Source organism: Lissotriton vulgaris, chromosome 10 (genome assembly GCF_964263255.1).
Source record: "Lissotriton vulgaris chromosome 10, aLisVul1.2, whole genome shotgun sequence".
Classification (NCBI taxonomy): domain Eukaryota; kingdom Metazoa; phylum Chordata; class Amphibia; order Caudata; family Salamandridae; genus Lissotriton; species Lissotriton vulgaris.
In genome coordinates this window covers 888,801,090-888,822,436 of record NC_141698.1, presented here as the reverse complement: position 1 = coordinate 888,822,436, position 21,347 = coordinate 888,801,090, and the positions used below count along the sequence as shown (strand labels likewise).

Below are 21,347 nucleotides of genomic sequence, written 5' to 3'. Positions count from 1 at the left end.
AGGAAAGGCAAAGGGTTTGAAGTCATTCTAGCACATGCTGGGGCCTTTGAATTGATGTTTCATCAAAAGTATTTGTATTATTTTTAGAAATGTACATATTAATTTATATTTTGAATGTACTTTTTTCACTCCGAATTTGTTTATTGAATTTTTCCAACAAAGCATACAAATACTGGTCACATGGTGCAAAGAGCAGGCCTCATAAGGACTGTGGGACTTTTACTATATGCCTTTAGCCATGATGCGAGCACTGAGATCTATAAGCTAGTGTGTAGTAAGACAGCTAAGCAGTAACAAGCAACAACAAAGAAGTGCATCTGCAACAATAATGTCATGATACATATAAGCGTTGACCGCCAGGTAAGCCCTGCCTTCCTGTCAGCTATCTCGTGGTCCAATAGTCAAGTGTTGGTCGTGTCTTACCGACACATTCCTCCAGAAAGAGGGCTCTGGGGGGGAGCAATGGAGTATAGGGGGGCGGTGGAGGAGCTTTATCCAGTATCTCCTTAAGGTGCGAACAAGAGGTCAACCGGCCCAATGGTGGGTATCGAGGAAGTGAAGAGATCAAACTGATGCATTAACTCTCCAGCTGAACAAAAAGGGGCGCTGGTACCGCCTCAAGCAGCAGGACGGGGGAGGGAGAGAAACGGGAAGGGGAGGATGGAAGAAGACGAATACTGAAAATATCCAGGGTCACCCCGCAGTGTAGAAGGCCAGGGGCAGGGGGATGAACTTTTTGATATCTTTTATTGTATGTTATTTGTGTCATTTGTGCAGCATACAGTTTGTCACATTTTTACTGATTGTCACACACTTCTGCTTGGGCATGAGGGGGACATTCTCTGTGACACCAGGTTTATAGGTTCTACAGGCAGATTTTTAGCCTAGTCGGATGGCATCGCAGACCGTTTTCTAGGTTTTTGTCACAGGTCTGTGCTTGATATTAATTATCTGCTGAGCCTCTTTTTCCTTCTTGCCCCTCCTATGTTATGACAATGAATTGTGTGATACTGCACGTTTCAATTATGTACAGCTTGTGAGAAGCTGGCTTGGTATATGATGTACACCTATGTAAGTAGACACCCTGCACCAATCCAGACAACCCTTATGGTGATTTAGGAGGTCTTAGACAATCATAGATAGCTCTCTAAGTGGTAGCTGTGGAAAGCAGCATTCAGGCTTAGTCCAGAAGGAGTGCTAAGCAGCTTGTTTTACCAGAACACAATCTTATATGTATAGATTAAGTGAACAAGAACAACACAGGGTATTTATAAAAATAGGTATTTATTATATATACACTCTCTAACACATTTAGATATCTCCTACCCGGAGATATGCACAAGGCACACAATACTTTGCAAAGAAATCAAGTAAATAGTACGAAATACACACTGAACCCCAGTGGGGACCAAACCATATATTAAGAAAGTGGTATAAAAACCACGATTCGGGTCAAAACATGGTCTCGAGGGGGTAAAAGTGCTGGGCACCTAAGGTGAGTAACTAGGAACCCCACAGAGATCGTGTGCAGTGTGGGAACACGACCGCGTTCTCCGTACAAGTCAACGTGTAAGTCACAGTTGGATTTTTAAAGATTAAGGACCCTTCCCAGTGGATCCTGAAGAAACCTCGTGAAAGACAGAAGGTTGGAAAGCCACCCCACTGGTTGATACCCTAGTACCCACTTTACCTACACCAGGTAAGCCGGGTGCATAGGTGCAAAGTGGTGTCGGAAAACTATGTAGTTTCCAATGGAGGACTTCAGGAAAGTGCAGCTGCTAGAGAAGGAGAAGAAGGTATACAGTGGAATCCTCAGGGGGATTCTAGTTGAGAGGTACCTGCAAGCAGAGGGGAAAGAGTCTATGTCACTCTGGAGTGACCAGGAGATCTGAAAGAAGAATGCCCACCGATGTCGGGTGTTGCAGGAGAGTTGACAGTGACGTTTACTCTGCAGCTGTGAGGACCAGGCGATGCTGAGGAAGACCATGAGCTGTCCCACATCGCATGTCACCAGTTGAGGGGTCGCTGTTTGTCGGAAGCACCAACATGCCTTAGCAACTGCAACCAACGTGGATGTCGAAGAAGATGCAATGTTGGGACCAGCAAGATCCAGGGGACTCACTACAAGCAGGGGAGTCAGGGCAGGCCCGAGCAATCAGGGGAGCCCAAAAGAAACAAAGGTGTCCCTCAACAGGACCCACAGGTTTGAGGCCTGGAGTCGCAAGAGGACCTTGAGCAGTTCACCAAAAGATGCCAGCCATGAAGCAAGTAATGCGGTCTGGATAAAGATTTTGGTCACTGAAGATGCTCGAGGTTGGGGCTACTTAGAGCCAGAAGATCTTGATGGAAGGAAGCCAACAAGCCTTGGCAACGGCAAGTCGATGCGGTGTACAGGGGTTCGGTTCCTGCGGCTCCCACGAGGGATACTGGCCTCAAATGTGGTGAGAGGACAGGACAGGCCTCAAGAGCTGTGGAGAACCACCACCTGTGTTGTTGAACCTTTGGGAGTCCGTAGGAGCTCAGGATCAGCAGACCGGCCAGCTTGGTTGTGGCGAGTGGGGGTAGCCATGCAGAAGGATCCTACCTTCTTACACAGCTGTTTAAAGGTTTGTAACTGAAATAAAGTACTTAGTGAGAGAGAGAATGACAATCCTAATACCGTATATCGCGAATGGGGCAAGCAAGAAAAATAATGAAAGAACTATTTCCAATAGTTATTAAAAAATCTAATTCATTGGGGAAGTTGAATATGTAATAAATATTTAGGAAAAGTAACTTTTTGAAAGTTACCTTTTACCCCCCCTGAGGTTCGTGAGGCTAAATTTGCATTTCCTTTTCCACTTCTACCTGCCAATAATTAGCATTTGAAAAGGTGTGAAATAGACGTCTAGTGTCTCCCGGGTGCAAACAAGAGGCTGCCCTGAATGGGCAGAGATGACTCCTCTGACTGACAGAATATGCAGGGTGGGGCTTGAGCATCCATTTTGACATAACAGTATCAAATCCTGATTAAATATCAAATTGTGCTTGACAGGTCTGCTTGGTTTTTACATACAGCACTAGGGGGAACACTTGAAAGGAAGAGAAACAGCATGCCTAAACAATTCTTGGGAATCCACTGTCTGATAGCTGAAAAACCCTGCTTTATTCTACAAGACGTCTGTCTCTGGGCATATTAGGCTGCTTCAAATCAGATTTTAGTGTTACATATGGGAGGACACTATGATTACCATAGTATACTCTCCACACTCCTCACCCAGTCAACATAGCTCAAGCTTAGTGTGGCCAAAGACTTTCGCCATCTTGAAAATGATCAAACTGGGTAGGGTTGGCCGCGGGAACTTTTATCCCATTGGGTAGGACTTGCGCTGGAGCGGACACACTAGCTAATGTCAGGCATGAATGTGGAATTTTAAGGCACCCATTTCAGAACACTCCAAGCCCTGAAGAAAAACAGAAGATGACAGGACCTGCTGACTGTGACCGGAGCGGAGCCCTAACCGGACCTGCTCCTGCTTGTATCCAGGAAAAAAAAGTGTACTCCAAGGGTCAGGTGGCAGGACCTTGTGTGTGGCTACAGAAACATATTAACCCCTTCCATGCGGAGCTAATTCCACCGCGGTGCGAGAGGGGGAGGTGCGGCGCATGGCGCCGCGGTGCTCGTGACAAGCCCAGCTCGTCATGCTGCACAGTGGAGCTGTGCTCATGACGAGCTGAGGTCGTCACGACTCCGCCCACTCCCATGGAAAGCCCGCACAGGAGGGGAATTAGCCCTGTGTGGGCTTTCCGTGGCAGTTATGACGAGCTCAGCTCGTCATTAGCACAGCTCCACTGTGCCTCATGACGAGCTGAGCTCGTCATAAGCACCGATGGGGTTAAGCTATATGAGGCATTTTCCTGTAACTACTCAGCTGACTGCTGGCAACTGGACCCGAACTGAACCCTGCTCTCTGGTGTCTGCCAGATACCCTGTGAGTCTCTAAAAGTGCCTCCCCTGAGGTCATGGGGGGCTTCAGAAGTGTACGCCTGTAGTAGATTGGGAATACAAGACCTGAAGTTAGGAGGTAAAATATTTGACCAGGACAAACCTGTGTGGTGCATCTGACCTCTACTTCATCGCAGTCAGTAAAACATTGCAGCCATGTTCCAGTCTACCGTTACCATTGACTATCGGTAGCACTTTATTCATCTCGGCGATATTCCTATTTAAAATGTAAAAAATTCATATCTCCAGTTCCCCTTCTGGATTTTTGTCATTACGTTTATAAAATGTATACTGTTTCACATTTTGACTTTATTACTGTATTGGTACAGCATAAATACTTTACACATCACCCCAAGTTAAACTTGTCTGCTCTGTGTCATAGCTAAAAGAGGGGTTAGCTCAAGTTTTTAGTGACTTTGGTAGTTCGCCCTGACAAGGGCAGTGATTACTCCTTGAGGTAGGTAGTCACCCACCCCAAATAATAATCCAATTTCTTACACAGTAAGAAATGCTTTTGGCAAAAATATAGGCTCAACTTCATATGTAGAAATATGAAGTGTAAAAATGGTAGTTACCATTGCCAATCAAACCCGGGAGTGGGCTGGAAGAACGGGAAATATGAGACCATGCATAAATTAGAACCACACATGTGAAGTGTACAAGGGGCAATGGGTGTCCCAGTGGTTCTGGGACTGATATGCAATTGTTTTGGAGATCCTTTGTGGGCGTGAAGATGAGGAGTTTGGCAACAAGCTACACCCTCGTGACAGAATTTCTAAGGCTCAGGATATTTCATAGGGAGCAACTGTATGTGTGGGATGGTAAAGAAACAACCATTCATGGATTATTCCCGCTGCTGCTTTCCACTTCATGCTCCTAAAAATTAATTTGAAAAATCACATTTTTCCTTTCAGCAGATAACCTAAGGACGGTCATCATGTCCCGTCTGGACTATTGCAACGGTCTCTATCTTAATGTTCAGAAACGACATATGAACAAATTGCAATTGGTCCAGAACGCGGCAGTGAGATTGCGGACTGGAACCCCTAGGTTTTAGGAGAACTCAAGAAACTGCATTGGCTCCCAGTCCCACTTAGATCACGCTTTAAGGCACTTTGTATTGGGTTTAAGGCTGTTAATGGGGTTGGTCCCGAGTTTCTTAAAACCAGATTAACATGGTATGCTCCAAGCAGAATCTTGCGTTCTTCAGGATCCAAACTAGTCCAAACTTCCACCTTCAAGAAAATGAATTGGGGAGGTAGAAGTTTTCTCTACTGTTCCTCCAAAGCCTGGAACGAACTTCCCTTCCATCTTAGAAATGCGCCAAACCTTGCTTCTTTTCGCAAGGATCTGAAAACATGGTTTTTCTCTCTTTAATCGGCCGTCGTTTCCTCGGTTACCAGTACTTAGCGCCAAGACACCCCAGGGTAACAGTGCGCTTTACAAGTACAATTAACATAACAAAACACGTATATGGGATCCTTTCCCTCTGTATCTGCTGGTATCCTGTATCTCAGAGGGCTTCAATAATGCTGCCCTTAACTATATGACCAGTGAAGCAGTACCCAGTGACTCACTGCTCCCTTCCATTGCACTGCACCCACTACTGGTGACCTCACATACTACTTTGAGAAAAAAGGGACTTTTGTGGTGAGAGTCCTCAATCCTGTGTTGTATGCCTCGTTCCCAGATGCTCTCATTAGTAAAGGCATCATCAGGCTGCAGTGCCTCACTGCATTATGGCAAAGGTTACTTTTCCTTTTTGGTCCCATTTCCTTCACATCACTAACCAATCCTTGTTGGGATTTTAGCCTGACTATCCACTACACTGACAGGGTTAGCTGGGGTGTGAGCTTTAAGTCATAGTCCGGAGGGGATAATTGACTGAATAGAAACTAGAACTAGTCAGAATAGAACTAGTATATTTTACGTACACTGCCTTTGACTTGGTTACAACAAGGATTCCAGAGAAAGTCTCTCCCTGGCTTCCTCTGGTGCACTTTCTAGGTCTGCTCCCCTGAAGGATAGTTAAATAAGGAAAACCCTTGCAGTTTTTATCTCTGCTTCCATACCTCAACTTTTCTCATACTAGCCTCTGTGGCATCTTTCAATTCTCCAGGTTGGTTGTGTTTCAGTTAGCAGGCCTCACTTTGTAGTCCACTAGCAGTATTTGCATCAAGAGGAGGGATACTTTAGAGGTCATGTGCAAAGCTGTTCTTTCATTCCTTTTTTCGACCACAGTTTAACACACATTCTATGTGTCACGTATGGCCTAGCGCCAAAACAGATAAGACTTCAGGGGGTCCACCCACCCCCGAAAGTCTCTGTCACTACTATGTCTCCTTCGAAACCTATGCCACACTCCTTGTGACTTTCAGTTCTGTCCCATCAGGTACAGTGGCAAGACAGCCTAATGTTTGAACCCTTTCTGTAACACTGCCCTGAGCCTGCCCTGAGATTGACCAATGCATTCTTTTTCACCCCCACTAATGAACCATACTCGTACTAATGCTCATCCACATGCAACATCCCCAACCTATATGAGCAAAAATGGCATTCACCCTTCTCTTCTACTAGTCTTGCTTGTTAAATCTAGGTTGCAGAAAAGGCATTTATGCTGTCCTGCCTTGGCCCTAGAAAATCACCAATTGACATCGCAAAAAAGGGATTAAAACATAGCCCATTGCTGGATCAACTGCAACCCCTGGTATTGCAAACTGGCTTTGAGATTAAAGTTGATGAGACCTTGCAGCAGAGGGCAAAATTAACATGGGGCACCAAACTATCTCCATCTACTGCCCTTTCCACTTGTGAAAGAACGGGTAAGGTACCATCTACTTATAAAATAACTATTCAATGTTTTCCTTCTAATTAAATGGCTTCTACATAAATACATATAACACACAATTTAAAGCATGCACTAACTAAATCTGCATATTTTTTTCCACTGGAGGACAAAATACCAACTGAGCTTATTGCACATATCCAACACTACACTGCAATATATTTTAGAAAACCTGCAACGTTTTTCATTCTGTTTGTTTTTACACACTATTAGATGTGCCTTATGGTTTCCTGAACTGCTAATTCAAAACCCTGCACTGTTCTGTAAGAATTACCTTTCCTTTCTAGTCTCCAAGACTGAAATTCCCCACTAAACCTAGTACCAATAGGTCTTGACTGACATAGCACCCACCATGTATGTGATGTGATATAGAGTATAGCTCGCTATCAGCATGATACACATACCACCAAAAGCCAAGATACCCAACACAAGCACCTCTTCAATATAAAGTAGAGTAAGCATGTATGCACGCTGCCGCAATTTGCTGTCTTAGAGACAGCACCCCATTTTCCACTCACCAACTTCCACCACACAACTACTTTCCAATTCACCTTTCTGAAACAGGGAATGCTACAGAGAATCTTGGCACCCTCGAGCAAAGAAAGGATATTAACCATATACCAAGCTCTGTTTGTGAGGTGAAAGAAGTCCTCCTTAACTTCAGAAAGTTTTGGAAAGTGAGCCAAGGATGTAGAACATGCAAAGGCAATGGAATGAATCCTCTCAGAATGTGGAATATTTCTTGATGATGTTAAATTAAACATAAACTAATATAACACAAACTTTTACAAGAGACGTTACACTGGAGGAATTGTGATTAAAGTGGTCCTACCCCATATTATCTTCCTAGCTTAAGCTCAAGGTTCTGGGGTTCATGTAACAGCCTAATTTCTCACGAGCGAGGTCAACGACAATACTCTCTCAGACAAAGGTAAACAGGTCTGTTCACACTAAAGATTCACAATACAAGGTACCACTTTATGCAATTCACTGATGGCCTAGCAAGTAGTTCAATGCACATGATGAGTGCATGCTTGGTGCATAGGTTCAGGACCTTTCATTATCAGGGACGGGCTGAGGCTTCTGCACACATGCTAGATTAGCATGACATGAACAACAAATACTCAGGATACCAGTTTCACTGCAGTCGGGCACACCAGGCAAGAGTAAAAGTCCACCTAACATGCAGGGAACATTACCGTTGCAACAGAAGGGGAGTCAAAAACAAAGGTTAATAAGCTCCTATACATATATTGATTCAAAATGCAATACAAATAAAAAACTGTTTCTGAATCAAACAAACAATGGTAAAAATGGAGGCTTATCTGTTTCCCGAGAAGAAAAAACAAAAACGGTTCATGGCCACAAATAATATAACTGTATCTATTCATGAAAGTGCTTTCACTAATATTTCTAACAAAATCCTACCAATGCACTTCTATAGTTTGTATAAAACATACATTAAAACACTGAATGTAGTTCAAGATCATATAAAAGGAAGCTGGAACCAAAAAATAACAGTTCCTCAGTATAACTATCAGATGTGAAAGTATGTAGAGGTTAATTGAGCTGCAAATCTTTGAAGACAGATTTATATAAAAAAAAGGAACCTTGAGCAAAAGAGGTCACATTGAGGTGTTCAAAAACTACTCGAGACGTTGGGGAGGTGCAATTGGTATTTCCGGTCTGCAGCTAAAGCATAAAGTGAACCAACGAAGTACAAATGGGGACTCACAACAAGGTAAAGGAGAACAGTTTTATCCACCGTATTCCTACTCCTCTGGACCAGTGAAAAGTAAGTACTTTAGTACATGTTTGGTAGACTTGACCAGGGCTACAACTGAAATAGTGTAGGAATGTTCCTAAATTGGCAAGTTTCAATATCTCACAACAGTAATGCACACCAAAAGAAAGAAACATCTGGAAATTACAAAATACTTTTCAAATGGTGGGTTAAGTCTGGACGTCACCACTATTTCTTGTATGACATCAACTGACTTGCAGGTCCAACAAAGTACAAACTTTGAAAATATTAGCGAGAATACATTTAATTGGCTAATGTATGCTACTGTGCTGGTTTTAGTGTTTGCTTTTGTAGATGTATTATGTACAGATCACCTGTTGAGTCTACTGACATTTTGGAATATTTTCAGTATCATCGTAGAAGAAGACAATAGAGTTTTACAAAGTTTACATTTACTGTGACTTAGCTAATCCATGCGTAGGGAATTTCTAGCTGTATACTTCCCACTTTAGAATCTTTAAGATCTACTACCTATCTACAGGCTGATAAAGAAGCATAAATATTTGGACATCTGAGAAACACAAAGGTAACACAAGTATAGGGAAATACTGGAATGGAGATGATGGACCCAGCATAATACTATTTTGAGCTACAGAAATCATTAGCTATCCCAAAACAAACAAGATAACTGAGTCAATCGTACCTTAAAAGAAAAGGCCAGGTCACTTTACAAATATGCTACTTCTAGGCTTCGCTGAAGAACGACGTTGAAGCGATCTTAAAACTTGCACCACCCCAAACCCACCACACAATCACCCATCAAGACATTTGAAAGGCAGTAAGAAGCCCATGCAGTAAGAGTCCACTAAGATCCCAAGTGAAAAACCTCAATTCCACATTAGACTCATTTTTGGTGCAGGGCCTGAAGACCTGCATCCACATTGTGATGAACCCCAGAAAAGCAACCAATACATATACTAACTTGACACAAGTTTGGATGCCAGGTTGTAAGCCTCACTCCCAGGAATTTAATCTGCAGGGAAATCCATTAAATCATTCCAACCCACATTTACTTATCGAGTCAAAGCATGTTCAAAAGTATCCTTTAAGGATCCCCATCTCCATCCAGGTGGCTAACTCACAAATACAGAGAAGTTCAGTAGCAAAGCTCTATGATATCAAATAATTGGCAGATGTGTACTATAACACAACTTGTGTCAACAAGCACTTTATTTCAATGAGTATCCTAGAGATAAACACAAGGAACATAATGCAAATTCGTTTCATATGATGTTACCTCTAGCTCTTCTTTTCCTCTTTCTTCAAGCCTTTCCATTTTTGCCTTTTCCTTTTCCAAAGCCCACTGTATTTCTCTTGTTTTCTTTTGTTCATGTGCTAAACTATCATTTAAGGCATCAAGGGCAGACACTTTTTCAACCATCTCCGCCCTTAAATGAAAACAAAAAAAACGTAAATTCTATTTCAGAGAATAGCGTTAACATTTTAATTTTGCACATCATCCTTTCTAAACAAGTGTTTGGCAAGGAAGTTACAAGATGTATTTATTTAAATAAAAATAAAAATTTCATTCCAAAGTGACATACCATTTTAATAATAATGCACAAAGAACGAAAAAAACGAGGCGTCCTCCATCAGCAGGTTAATTTACTGAAAGCCATGTTAATAGCTCCTATTCTCTTATAGGGTCTTAACATTGCACAAATAAATGACAACACCAGTGCTCATACTAAATACACTTATGGCCCATTACGACTACGGCGGACAGCCATAGCTGTGGTGGCGGTGCGGGGGTTGCCACACTGGAGGTCCGATCACCCTATTACGAATTTGGCAGTCGGACTGCCAAAGGACCGGAGCAACCGCAGGGGATCTGTGATCCCTCGGCGGTGTTGCAGCAGTGTGAGCCCGCTGCCGCACCGCCAAGCATATTACGACTTCCCTCACATCCACTCTTTTCAACCCAGTGAGGCAACAAAGGGGGCCCTTCCATAACCTCTGGGCCAGGGGTTACATGCAGGGGGGCATATGTTGTGCCCCCCTGTGTGCATGCACCCCCAGTTCCTGCATGGCATGGACTGCACAGTCGATGCAGCGCAGGAATGTGCTATGGCTTTCATAGCGGTGCCTTTCTAAGGCTCAGATATGAACCTCAGAAAGGCACGGCCATGAGACAAAGCACTGCCCGACTGACCAGGATTAAACTGCTAATCTGGCGGGCAGTGTGTTTACAAGCTTTGTCGGGCTCACAGCCCATCGTATTGAGGGCCTTAGTTACAAACAAATATATTGTTGGATGCTCCAGCAGGAGCAATAGCAACAGGGTTGCACTGGAAAAAGAACAAACAGATTAATAATACAGATGTTTTGAAATTAAAAGTTAAAACCTTATATAGACAGCAAACAATGGACACACATTGTCCCTCTAAGTTAGCAGCACCTGTTGAGGGCTGCACTTTTCCGCTGCAGTGCCCACCTGAAATAAATACCAGAATTATTTATGGCCCTTCGAAAGTTAAGCCGTTACAGTTGTGACTAATGAAAAAAGGCTGGAGAAGGCCCATTTTAGATCATTTTATTGCGTTACAATGCAACTGTAAGCAGACTTTGTGGAATCATACAGAATAAGAATTGACAAAGTCAACAGCCTTTATAAAGTGAGTGCTGAGCTGTTGACTTTGACAATGTGTGTCTGTAAAGCGATTGTGAAAAAAGTAAAAGAAAAGAGAATGTTACGTACCATGTAAGCATCTGTTTTTGCCATGTAGTGCTGTTGGTTCACATGCTGTGCATACGTCTGCCATCAAGTGTTGGACTCAGACACGTTCAACTTGTTTTTCCTTAAAGTCTTCGAGTCACGATGTACAGTAACTCCACCTATTGCTGGTAATGTGTATGGGCATTGGCTCTGTTGTTAGACTGTTTTTCTTGCACAGTGGGTAAGGATGGAAATGAAGGGTAGAGAGAGAAGATGACTATGGGAAGAAAGAAGGAGGAAAATTATCTACAACATCCAACGGCTTCCAGTGAGAAGGGTGGGCACATGTGAATATACAGCACTACATGCCATGAACGGATGCTTACAGGGTAAGTAACATTTTCCGTTCATGGTATGTGCAACTGTAAATACATATAATGCGCATAGACATTAAAGCAGACCTCCCCTATGCAGTGGCTAGTCTGAAGATATTGCAGAAAACTGAAAAAGTGTACGAAGGACAGCTTGACCGACGTTAGCTTGTTGGAGAGCTAAGGCATCCACACAGTAATACTTGGAGAAATTTGGTGGAGTAGACCAGGTAGCTGTATTGCAATGTCAGCTATTGGAATGCTGCCCCAGAAGGCCATAGAGGCTCCTTTTTTGCAGGTCTGGGAGGGGTAGGTAAAAGGGGGTTAGCTTTGGCATAACCGGTCTGGATACACTTAACCAATTAATGCGCTATTTGTGCTTTGTAGAGAGCACAATGGGGGAGACAAAGAGCTGGTGTTTCTTACAGAAATCTTTTGTCTTGTCAATATAATACATGAGTGCTCTTTTAATATCAAGTGTGTGGAGTGCCCTCAGTGGACGTAGTGTAAGAGCCTGAAACTCATTTGCATGTATAAAGAGGTGACTGCCAGTAGGAACACTACCTTCCAGGAAAGGAACTGTAGAGGGCATGAGTAAAGGGATTCAGAAAGAGAGTTAACAAGTCTGGTGAGGACTTTTGAGATTCTAAGAGGGGGCAGGGGGCAGGAGGCACCCTGGGTGGGATGACTTCCATAAAAGCTTTAATAACTGGAACTCTGAACAGTGATATGCTTTCCATGTTCTGAAAGTGAGCCCCAATTGCGGCAAGTGAAGCAGGTAACAGACAATGTCTTCAACTGCTTAAGGGCGAGGGTTAATGTGCCTAGGAATACAGTAATTGACATATCTTTTTCATTTGGCTAAATAGCAGGCTCTTGTTGAAGGCATGCGGGCCACCCTCAGGATGGTCATACACTATGGAGGTAGATTGAGACAGCTACATTCTAAGGCCTCAGGAGCTAAATCACTAGATTAAGCTGCTTGGGGTTCGGGTATCTCAGCATGCTGTGGCTTAGCATGAGAAGCTTCTCGTGAGGCATTAGAAAGAGGCTGAGGAGGTTGGTGAACCAGGGCTATCTGGCCCAAGTGGGGCCACCGGGATATGAGAGGGATTTTTTTAAAAGCTTCTGTGAGAAAGTGCCATCTTTCTTGCCTTGGTATGCCCCCACTTTTTTCTGAACTGCTGATGTGCTTTGACTGAGTGTGCCCTGGGTTCCTGCAACCAGGTACCCAGGGCCTGTGTTCCTTCCCTAAAACTGTTCTGAAAGTAAAAACCCAATTGGCATCTCTGGCCACCTGTCAGCCCCTAGTAAATGGTACCCTAGGTACCCAGGGCATGGTGACCAGAGAAGACCCCTGAGGGCTACAGCACTTGTTGTGCCACCCTCAGGTGACCTGTACCCTGGCACCCACACACAGCCTTTGCAGGCTGAGGGCCTAAGTACAGAACTAAACCAAGAGTCGACATGGCACACATCCCGGTGTGCCATGCCCACAGAACCCACTGCCCTAGCATACTTCAGTCACCCCTCTAGCTGGGTGCCATATGCCAGAGGTGTGGGCACCGGTGCATGAGCCCTGTGCCCCTACAGTACCCAGGGCCATTCCTGGGCACTTTAAGTGCAGTGATGCCATTAAGAGTATATGGTGCTGGGAGGTTGTCATTACGAACTCCACAGCAACATAATGGCTACTCTGAAGACTGACAAGTTTGGTACCAAACCTTTCAGCACATTAAACCCGCACTGATGTCAGTGTGGGATTTAATGTAAAATGCACCAGAGGGCATCTTGATGCCCTCTAAAATCCTAACCTACAATCCACGTCTGGGCTGAGTGGCTGCATAGGCTGCCACACAGCAGACATGTTGCTGGACCTCTGGGTGGAGAGACCCCCCGCTCTCCTGGGCCTCCAACAATGCACATCCTGGGCGAGGTGCTAGGTCTCCTCCCCCAGGATGGGCAGGGGGAAGCTTCAAAGGCATGATGCCTCTGTGAGCTTCTCCAGACGATTTGCTGTACCCAGCAGCAACTGGCCCCACCAGTTTTATCCCCACTCTGGCGGGAAGACTGGCGGAAAAAACTACGCCAGGAAGGGGGGTGTGCCAGCCTGTGCCAACCCCACCTCTCAGCTGGGGGAGACAAGGTGAAGCATGACCCCGGGCTCCGGCCATCTTGTAGATGGGGAGCCCTGCCCAATCCCAGCTAGGCTCCTGCCCCCCTCCTACAGGAGAAGAGCAGGCTAGGGGGTGTTCTCACCCCAGGACAGGAATCCATTGGTCCCTGTCCTTTCCCTACCTGTAACACCCCCAAATTCAGTATTTAGGGGCTCCCTGAACCTTCCTTCCTCAGTTCCAGATACGAAAAGAAGAAATAAGATCAAGAAGAAGAAGACCCACTGTGCAGCTACTAACAACAGGACGACAACAACTGACTTGGCCCCAGCCCTACCGGCCTGTCGATCCTGGAACCTGCTCCTGCCTAATACCGGCGACTCCTGCGGACAGCAACCTTGGGACACCCGGAGGTCCTGCCTGCCTTGACCCTCTTAAAGACTGAGACTCCCGTCAGCAGAGGCTCTGCTGCAACAACCCACCTGGTGCCAACCAGGAAGCTCCGGACCAGCCCACTCGGCACCCGCTGAGCCCGGGCCGTGCCCAACCGAACCAAGACCACAAGGAGGTCCCTCCGGCGAATGGGACCCGAAGTCCAGTGCCCAAAGACCCTCCCCGACGAACCAGCCGACGCCTGCAGACTCAGAACCAGGGGCCACCCCAACCGCGACCAGCCGAGGTTATGCTTTTCCGACACCCAAACACACCTTGCGCCCTACAGCCCCCTGTGCCTCCCTTTGGGGTACCTACCTGTGCTCCAAGATCCCACGTTACCTCTCGAAGTGCTGGTCGCCCATGGAGAGTCTCCGTCCCCGAGCCTGCGGCCTTTGTTCCTTTCTGACCTTTCCAATTGGATAACATTGAGCGCCCAACAGCTCAAGAGCACCCTGCACCCAGCCACCCGAGTGCCGCTGGCTGTGCCACCTTTGTCCTACCCTACTTCCTCCCTTGCCCTGAGCAAGCGACCAGGAGCCCAGCTCCCACAGCCGCTAGCCAGCAGCCCCCAACCAAAGGCCCCCTTTCCCTCATTGGATATCATTGGGCCAACCTACCTCTGCACCCGGCCGGTGCTGCTGGGGCGGAACCGACTGTACTTACCTGACCCTGGTGGACCCCCAAGTCTATACCCGGAACCTTAACTTCTCCAGCCAAGTAATCACCTGGAAACCGGTAACTCACTTACCTGCCATTGGATAACTTTGACCCATTTTGACTCGAAAATGTTTTAAGTGTGAAGTTTTGAAAACTGCAAATATTCATATAAAATCAGCCGAAGTCCGAATTCCGAAGTACTCACCTGCAAACAGGCGAGAAGCCAGTATTGTACCTTGCAGGCCAGTACTAAACCGCAAAAGTAATCCTTACAGGGTTTACTAGTAATCTGTATTTTCTCCATAGGAACCCATTGTCTGCTTTTCTATGAAATTTCTTCTAAGTGCCTACTACTGAAAACTTGAAATATTCTTTAAAAATCATACGAAATACTGAAACGCAATTACCTACCTGTTTTAAGTTCAGACCCCAGTGCTGGCCCTAGAAGCCTAGTACTGAATTACAAGAGTAACGCAATCATACTTTAACTGCAACCTGATTTTTCTCCCATTGAATAACATTGCCAGATTGTCATTGAAAAGTTTCTAAGTGTGAACTTTTAAAACCGCTTTATATTCATGAAAATTCACCACAGTAACTAAAACGTTTTTGCTAATCTGCTTTCAGCTTAGACCCCAGGACTGAATCTAGGATCTGGTCCTGGAACTACTAAAGTAATCTGTACTGTAATCAACTGTACTTTTAAGGTAACAATCCACTGAACTCAATGCTAAAGTGTGTCTAGACTGGAGTTGCCTTCAGAAACTCCTGTACCTATTGTGCTCACCAACTTTATTGCTTCCTTGCAAAGTAATTACATGAGAGTTCTCATATCTAGTAAAGTATATTTTATGCCTGTTTGTTCTAAAAATAATATAACTATATCTTTGAATATAAAAACCATTTGCCTGGAGTTCAGTCTTTGAGTGTGTGAAATCCTTTGCTGATTGAGTGTGTACAACAAATGCTTTGCCCTGCCCTCTGGTACTGCCTTACTGCTCGACTAAGCTACCACTTTTGAGAGTAAGGACTTTAACCTCTGTTATACCTTTGGGGTTTGTGGACTCTATACACACACACACTGTACTTCCTTATTGTTCAGTATATATAGAGCCACTTTCTCACAGCTTCCAAATGAATAAGCAAATGTCCCTGACCAATTCATAGATATGTCATTGCTCAGCGGTTATTGGTGGGGGTTACCTGAAGGCTGAGTTTGGGTATTTTGCGTTTTGGCAGTGGCAGAGGTCTAAGTTGGGAACCCACAACTGACGGAAGTATTGTAATAGGACTTGTGAGTGGAGTTCCCACTCATGGACTTGCTGCTGCATTCTGCTGAGCAGGTCAGCAAAATCATTGTCCACTCTCAGCGAGTACTCTGCCAGTAGAGAGAGACTGATGGATTTCCCACTGCTAAATGTGCAGACAACTGTGGGAAGTGAGTGCCACCCTGCTTCTGTAGGCAGAACATAGCAGTCATGTTATCTGAGTGAATGAGGAGTATCTTGAGTTGGATGTGATCGTTACTTGATGAGATGCCTAGAAAAAAAAGGGGGTGGGGCAGCGATTAGGAAAGTGTGGTAATGTGTGTGCTTTGCGAAATGCATGTATTTTCTCCATTGCGCCCTTGGAGATCTCTGTGTAATGATTTGTTGACCTTTGTCTGTTTCCACTTCCTTCCCTGCTTCTGCTGAGAGATTTAAATAGAATGTATATAGTTGAAGGGTTGTGGATTAGGGCAGTTGGCTGAGAGATTCTCCTCAGGATGTGGCTGGAGTTTCCCATGAATGAATGAACAAATTTCATGGACCTAATTACGTTTCCTTTGAATCATTTGAGAAGGCAACTCCTACATAAATCGTGCACCCTGCATGGCTAGGGTAGGTTTTCCTGGTGACAGAGTATCACCCCTAAGAAGAGCTAGATTTGAAGGGGCTGGAGGTTGGACTCTGTGGTATTGATGGCAAATCGAAGATTGTATAGGAGGTCTATGTGGGGCTGTGTATGAGCCAAGCACTGATGTTCAGTTGCGCTCTTAAATAGTTAGTCATGTAAGTTAGAGAAGATATGGACATCGTTCCTCCTGAGATGAGCAGCTACCATGGCAAGACACTTTGTGAACACCCTGGGGCTGTGGTGACCTCCAAAGTGCAGCACTTTGAATTGATAATACTGTACATGTACAACGAAGTGGAGGAACTGGTTATGTGCAGGATGGATGGGGATGATTGAGTAGGCATCCTTCACGTCAAGGGTGGTCATGAAGTTGCCTTTCTGTGGTAGAGGGACGACATCTTGGAGTGTCACCATGTTGAAGTGCTCTGACAGGATGTATTTGTTGAGGGACTTGTAGGTTGGGTATGGGCCTGAGAGATCCATCATTCTTGGTAATGATAAAATGCAGGGAGTATACTCACTTGCAGAAGTGTTGGTGCGGCACAAGCTTTAAGGTCCCTTTGCAAATAAGTGACTCCACTTCCTCTTGAAGGAGGCACTGAAGCTCTGGAGAGAGGGTGTGCTTGCAGGGAAGGGTATTTGGTGGTGGGTTCACGAGCTCCAAACAGTAGCCACTGTCTATGATGTCAAGGACCCATTGATCTGAGGTGATTTCCACTCACTGGGACATAAACCCATGTAGTCTTCCCCCAACAGGTGTTATGCGTTCAGGGAAATCACACGCGCTGCACTGTTTTGCAAGAGGCATCCCCATTGATGGCTCTGCCTCTGTCCCTGAAGTTATTCTCCTTGTAACCCCTTCTGAAGTAGCCCCAGAGAGAGGCCGGCTGCATTTGCGGTCTTTGGAAAGAGGTGGATGCTCCGGGAGAGGAAGTCTTGGAACCTCCACAGTACTGAGACCGACAAAAGGAACCATGGGTAGAAGGTGCATGTAGTGCTCCAATCTCTTTTTCTGTATCAGTATCCTTCCTTATCTTTTTGAGCAGCTGGTCAACCCGGGGTCCGAACAGGTGGTACCCATTAAAGGGCAGGGTAAGCAGGTGCTGCTGGACTTCCAGCTTGAAGCCAGAAACCCACAGCCACGCATGCTTGTGAAGAAGGAAACCTGTATTTACCCTGCTGACAGCAACATCAAGGGCACACCGTATATTGGTGTTGGAGATAAGCTTGCCTTCTGCCACAAGTTCTTGTCCCTTCTTTGTGTACTGGTCCAAGAGGTGCTGAAGAAGCTCCTCCATTTCATCCAGTGCACCTTGTTGTACCGGGAAAGCAGACAGACAGAGCTGGCAATGTGCCAAAGTGTCGCAGCTGGGAAACGATGCGTTTACCTATTGTGTCTATCTTCTTACTTTCCCAGTCTGGGGGTGGTGCACCTCCCGTGCCCTGGGTGTCATCACACTTGTGGGCAGTATGGACGAGAAGGGAGTCCAGTGGAAATTGTCTCCTAGTTTATACTGGGTCAGATGCCTTATTGTTCTTATCCATCTGGGGGGTGATAACCCTGGCCTTTAAAAGCTCCTTAAAGATGTCAGGAGCAGGCTTCCGAATTCCCTTAAGCATGGGGAGCTACTCCATGGAGCACTTGGTGGAAAAGAGCACCTCCAGTAACAAATCATCCATCTTATTAAAAGTTGTATCATGAAACATAATACTGCCATCGATAACAAGTCGATGGTGGAACTTTGTGGATGGAAAGTGTACTTGTTTTAACAAATTAGATAGGTGTGTGTGACCTCCCTCGATCCACAGCTTTGGGAAAGTGTGCTGTGATCTAAAAATATTAACTACTCAGTGCTTCGAAATCTGTAGCAATGAGCTGATTCAGCTGGGTTACTTAGGCAGCAGTACTAACAATACACCATTTTAAATGGCATTATCGAATGCAGAGATGAAGAGCGTTATTGAGAGTCATACAGGTGAAATATATGCTCTGAGGCCCATAAAGGTCTTCACTCACTTCGATGGGTCGTTGGCACTGCGCCTGCATTCTTCAATACCCTTCTCCTGGGGTGCCACCACATGGAATTCAGCTCTAAAGATGGACACGTCCATTATCTGGCAGAAACTGTCATCAATGGGGAGGTAAGTGACATCCTCCTCGTAATAGTCACCATAATCCTTCATTGCCAGCCACTGAGTTGCAGCAGTATATGCAGCCACTGGGGTAGTACAGCTGCAAAAGGGGTGTACAGAATGGGGAAAAACCCAGAAAGCTGTCTCCAGGGAAGGAGACAAGACCTGGAAGGTTGTGAGGCCAGCACTCCCTTTATTTTTTCGTAGGAAAAATGAGAATGAGACAATGATAATCCGGGAGACAGACTATGCAGATGTCATAAGTATCAGTGTGCGCCTTCTTTTTAATGCAGGATGGGTTAACTCATAAAATATTTTTTCTCAGGAATCAGAAAATGAGTATGCCTGACATCCAAAGATGTTGAATGAAATGCTTCATGCAAAGCTTTGGAAATATTTTTTCGCCAAAAAGGCTGAGTATTCTTCTGCCTGGAGCCAGAAAAAAACAGAACGCGGGCAACGGTCACTGACAGGGAATGGTGACATACAGGCGGTAATTTGTCCATTAAAGGGCCAAATTATCTATTTCCAGTCACTTTAAGCTGCAGCCTTTTTTGGCTTTCCTCTCACTTTTCCTTTAAAAAAGGTTTTGAAGGAGTTTTTCTTGTTATTATTTCCCCATTTAGTATTAAATCTGTTTATTCATAGCAAAAAATACCGACCCATGCTTATGAAGGCACCAGCCACACAATTACAATGCTAATTCAAAACATAGCGGACACAGGTGACATTCAGGATGCATTAAAAACAGCAAGCCACCTACAACCCAGTTGGGCCGGCCGCCTCAAAAGGCAATGGAGCATGTCGGATGCTGTAATTATCTATGCAACAAAACCAAACCCCGAACAACCCCAAACGACCCCCCCCCCTTTCCCTTACCCCCACCCCCCTTCTTGTCCGCTGAGTAAATCAAGCAAAACCCATCCAGCCCAACAGCCCTAAGGGGCCGGTCATCGAGCTGGATCATATCTGAACTCTGCGCCTGCGGTCTTGGCCTTAGGTTCGGTGAGCGGGGTGTCTGCGAGATGCAGCAATCGTAGGTATCGGGGGCAGCTCAGCTCCCGAAACTCCCCGGTAAGCAAAGTCAAGAATGGCCGCCAGAGGTCTGCAAACTCCGCGCTTCGCCCTGCTGCTGTCAGGGACAGCTTCTCCATTCCCAGAATTGTCCAAAGTCGATGTAGCCAACCAAGTTGTACAGGGGGCTGTGGATCTCTCCAGCGTGCCACAATGTTCTGCACCGCGGCTCCCAGTGCTATGGCGATCAACCTCCCTCTCATGGATTTCAGGGGGTACATCAGCGCATTTGGCAAGCCAAGAATGACATAGGCAGGGAACCTGGGAAGCTGGGTGTCTAAGTGCGCATCTACGAGATCTAGGATGGTGGACCAATATTGTCGCAGCCGCTCACAGCTCCATAGCAGGTGTTCAAGTGTTCCCCGTTCCCCACATCCCCTCCAACAGCGATCGCTTGCCTGGGGATCCCAACGATGGATTCTCGCTGGGGTAAGATACCAGTATGTAGCTACTTTCGTCAGGGTCTCTGTCAGGCCGGTGTGATAGGCTGAGTGCCTGGCTCTGTGATATATACCCTCCCATTCCTTACGCGTGAGTTGCCTCCCCAGATCTTCCTCCCATCTAGCCTTCCCTGGGTGATAGGTGTATATGTTGGTGAGGAGCAAGTGTTGGTATAAATCTGAGAGCAGTTTCTTCTCGGACGTGCGTGTGAGGAGCCATTTCTCGTATGGCGTGAGGAAACGCTGTGCCCCGGGCTTAATGGAGGGGTGTAAGACCCAGTGTCGGACCTGCAAGTATGGAAGTCGGTCTGCCTCCTGTATCCCACACTCCTCTCTCACCTTCTGAAAGGAGAGGATGCCCTCCAGATTGAACATGTGGCCCGTTTCCCTTCAGGGAGTGGTCCTCCACGCTTTAAAAAGCTGTGGGTCCAGGCCCGGTGTAAAGTCGGGATTCCCGAATATTGGCGTCAGCGGGGAGGGAAACGAGCTGAGTTCTCTCCGGACCGCTACTTGATCCCAGACTTTCATCACCGTGCTTGTGATATATGACGCATATAGGTTAGGGGGCCTATGCCGCCACAGTAAAAAAGGGTACACCCTGGAGCAGTCGACCCGCGACGGCTTGGTCCTGGAAGAGCCAATGCTTGCCGGACTCGAGTTGGTACCATTCCACCAGAGTGCGCAGCTGCGCTGCTTGAAAGTACAGGGTGAGGTCCGGGGGGCGGGGGGAGAGTCGCGATCCGTTGCTTAAAGCGGGGACGACGCCCGTTCCAGACATAGCGCGTTATATCTGCCTGTGTCTTCTGGAGCCATCCTGTCAGTGGGCGTAGAGGAAGGAACTGAAATATGTAAAGGATCTGCGGTAAAAGGGTCATCTTGACCGCCGCTATACGTCAGAGCCAGGAAAGTGTAAGGCGATTCCATTTCCGCAGTGTTT

The 21,347-nt window shown here is 45.9% G+C and overlaps 1 protein-coding gene across 3 annotated transcripts in view; it reads right to left on the bottom strand.

The window, feature by feature from the left end:
• The window catches only part of AKAP9 (A-kinase anchoring protein 9), a 1,796,561-nt gene that overhangs the window by 142,870 nt on the left and 1,632,344 nt on the right, over positions 1-21,347 (bottom strand). For all 3 annotated transcript variants that reach the window (XM_086941844.1, XM_086941845.1, XM_086941846.1), the window contains one exon: positions 9,872-10,022. In XM_086941844.1, the coding sequence (XP_086797970.1) occupies positions 9,872-10,022 (151 nt within the window). The remainder of the gene's footprint in view (positions 1-9,871; positions 10,023-21,347) is intronic.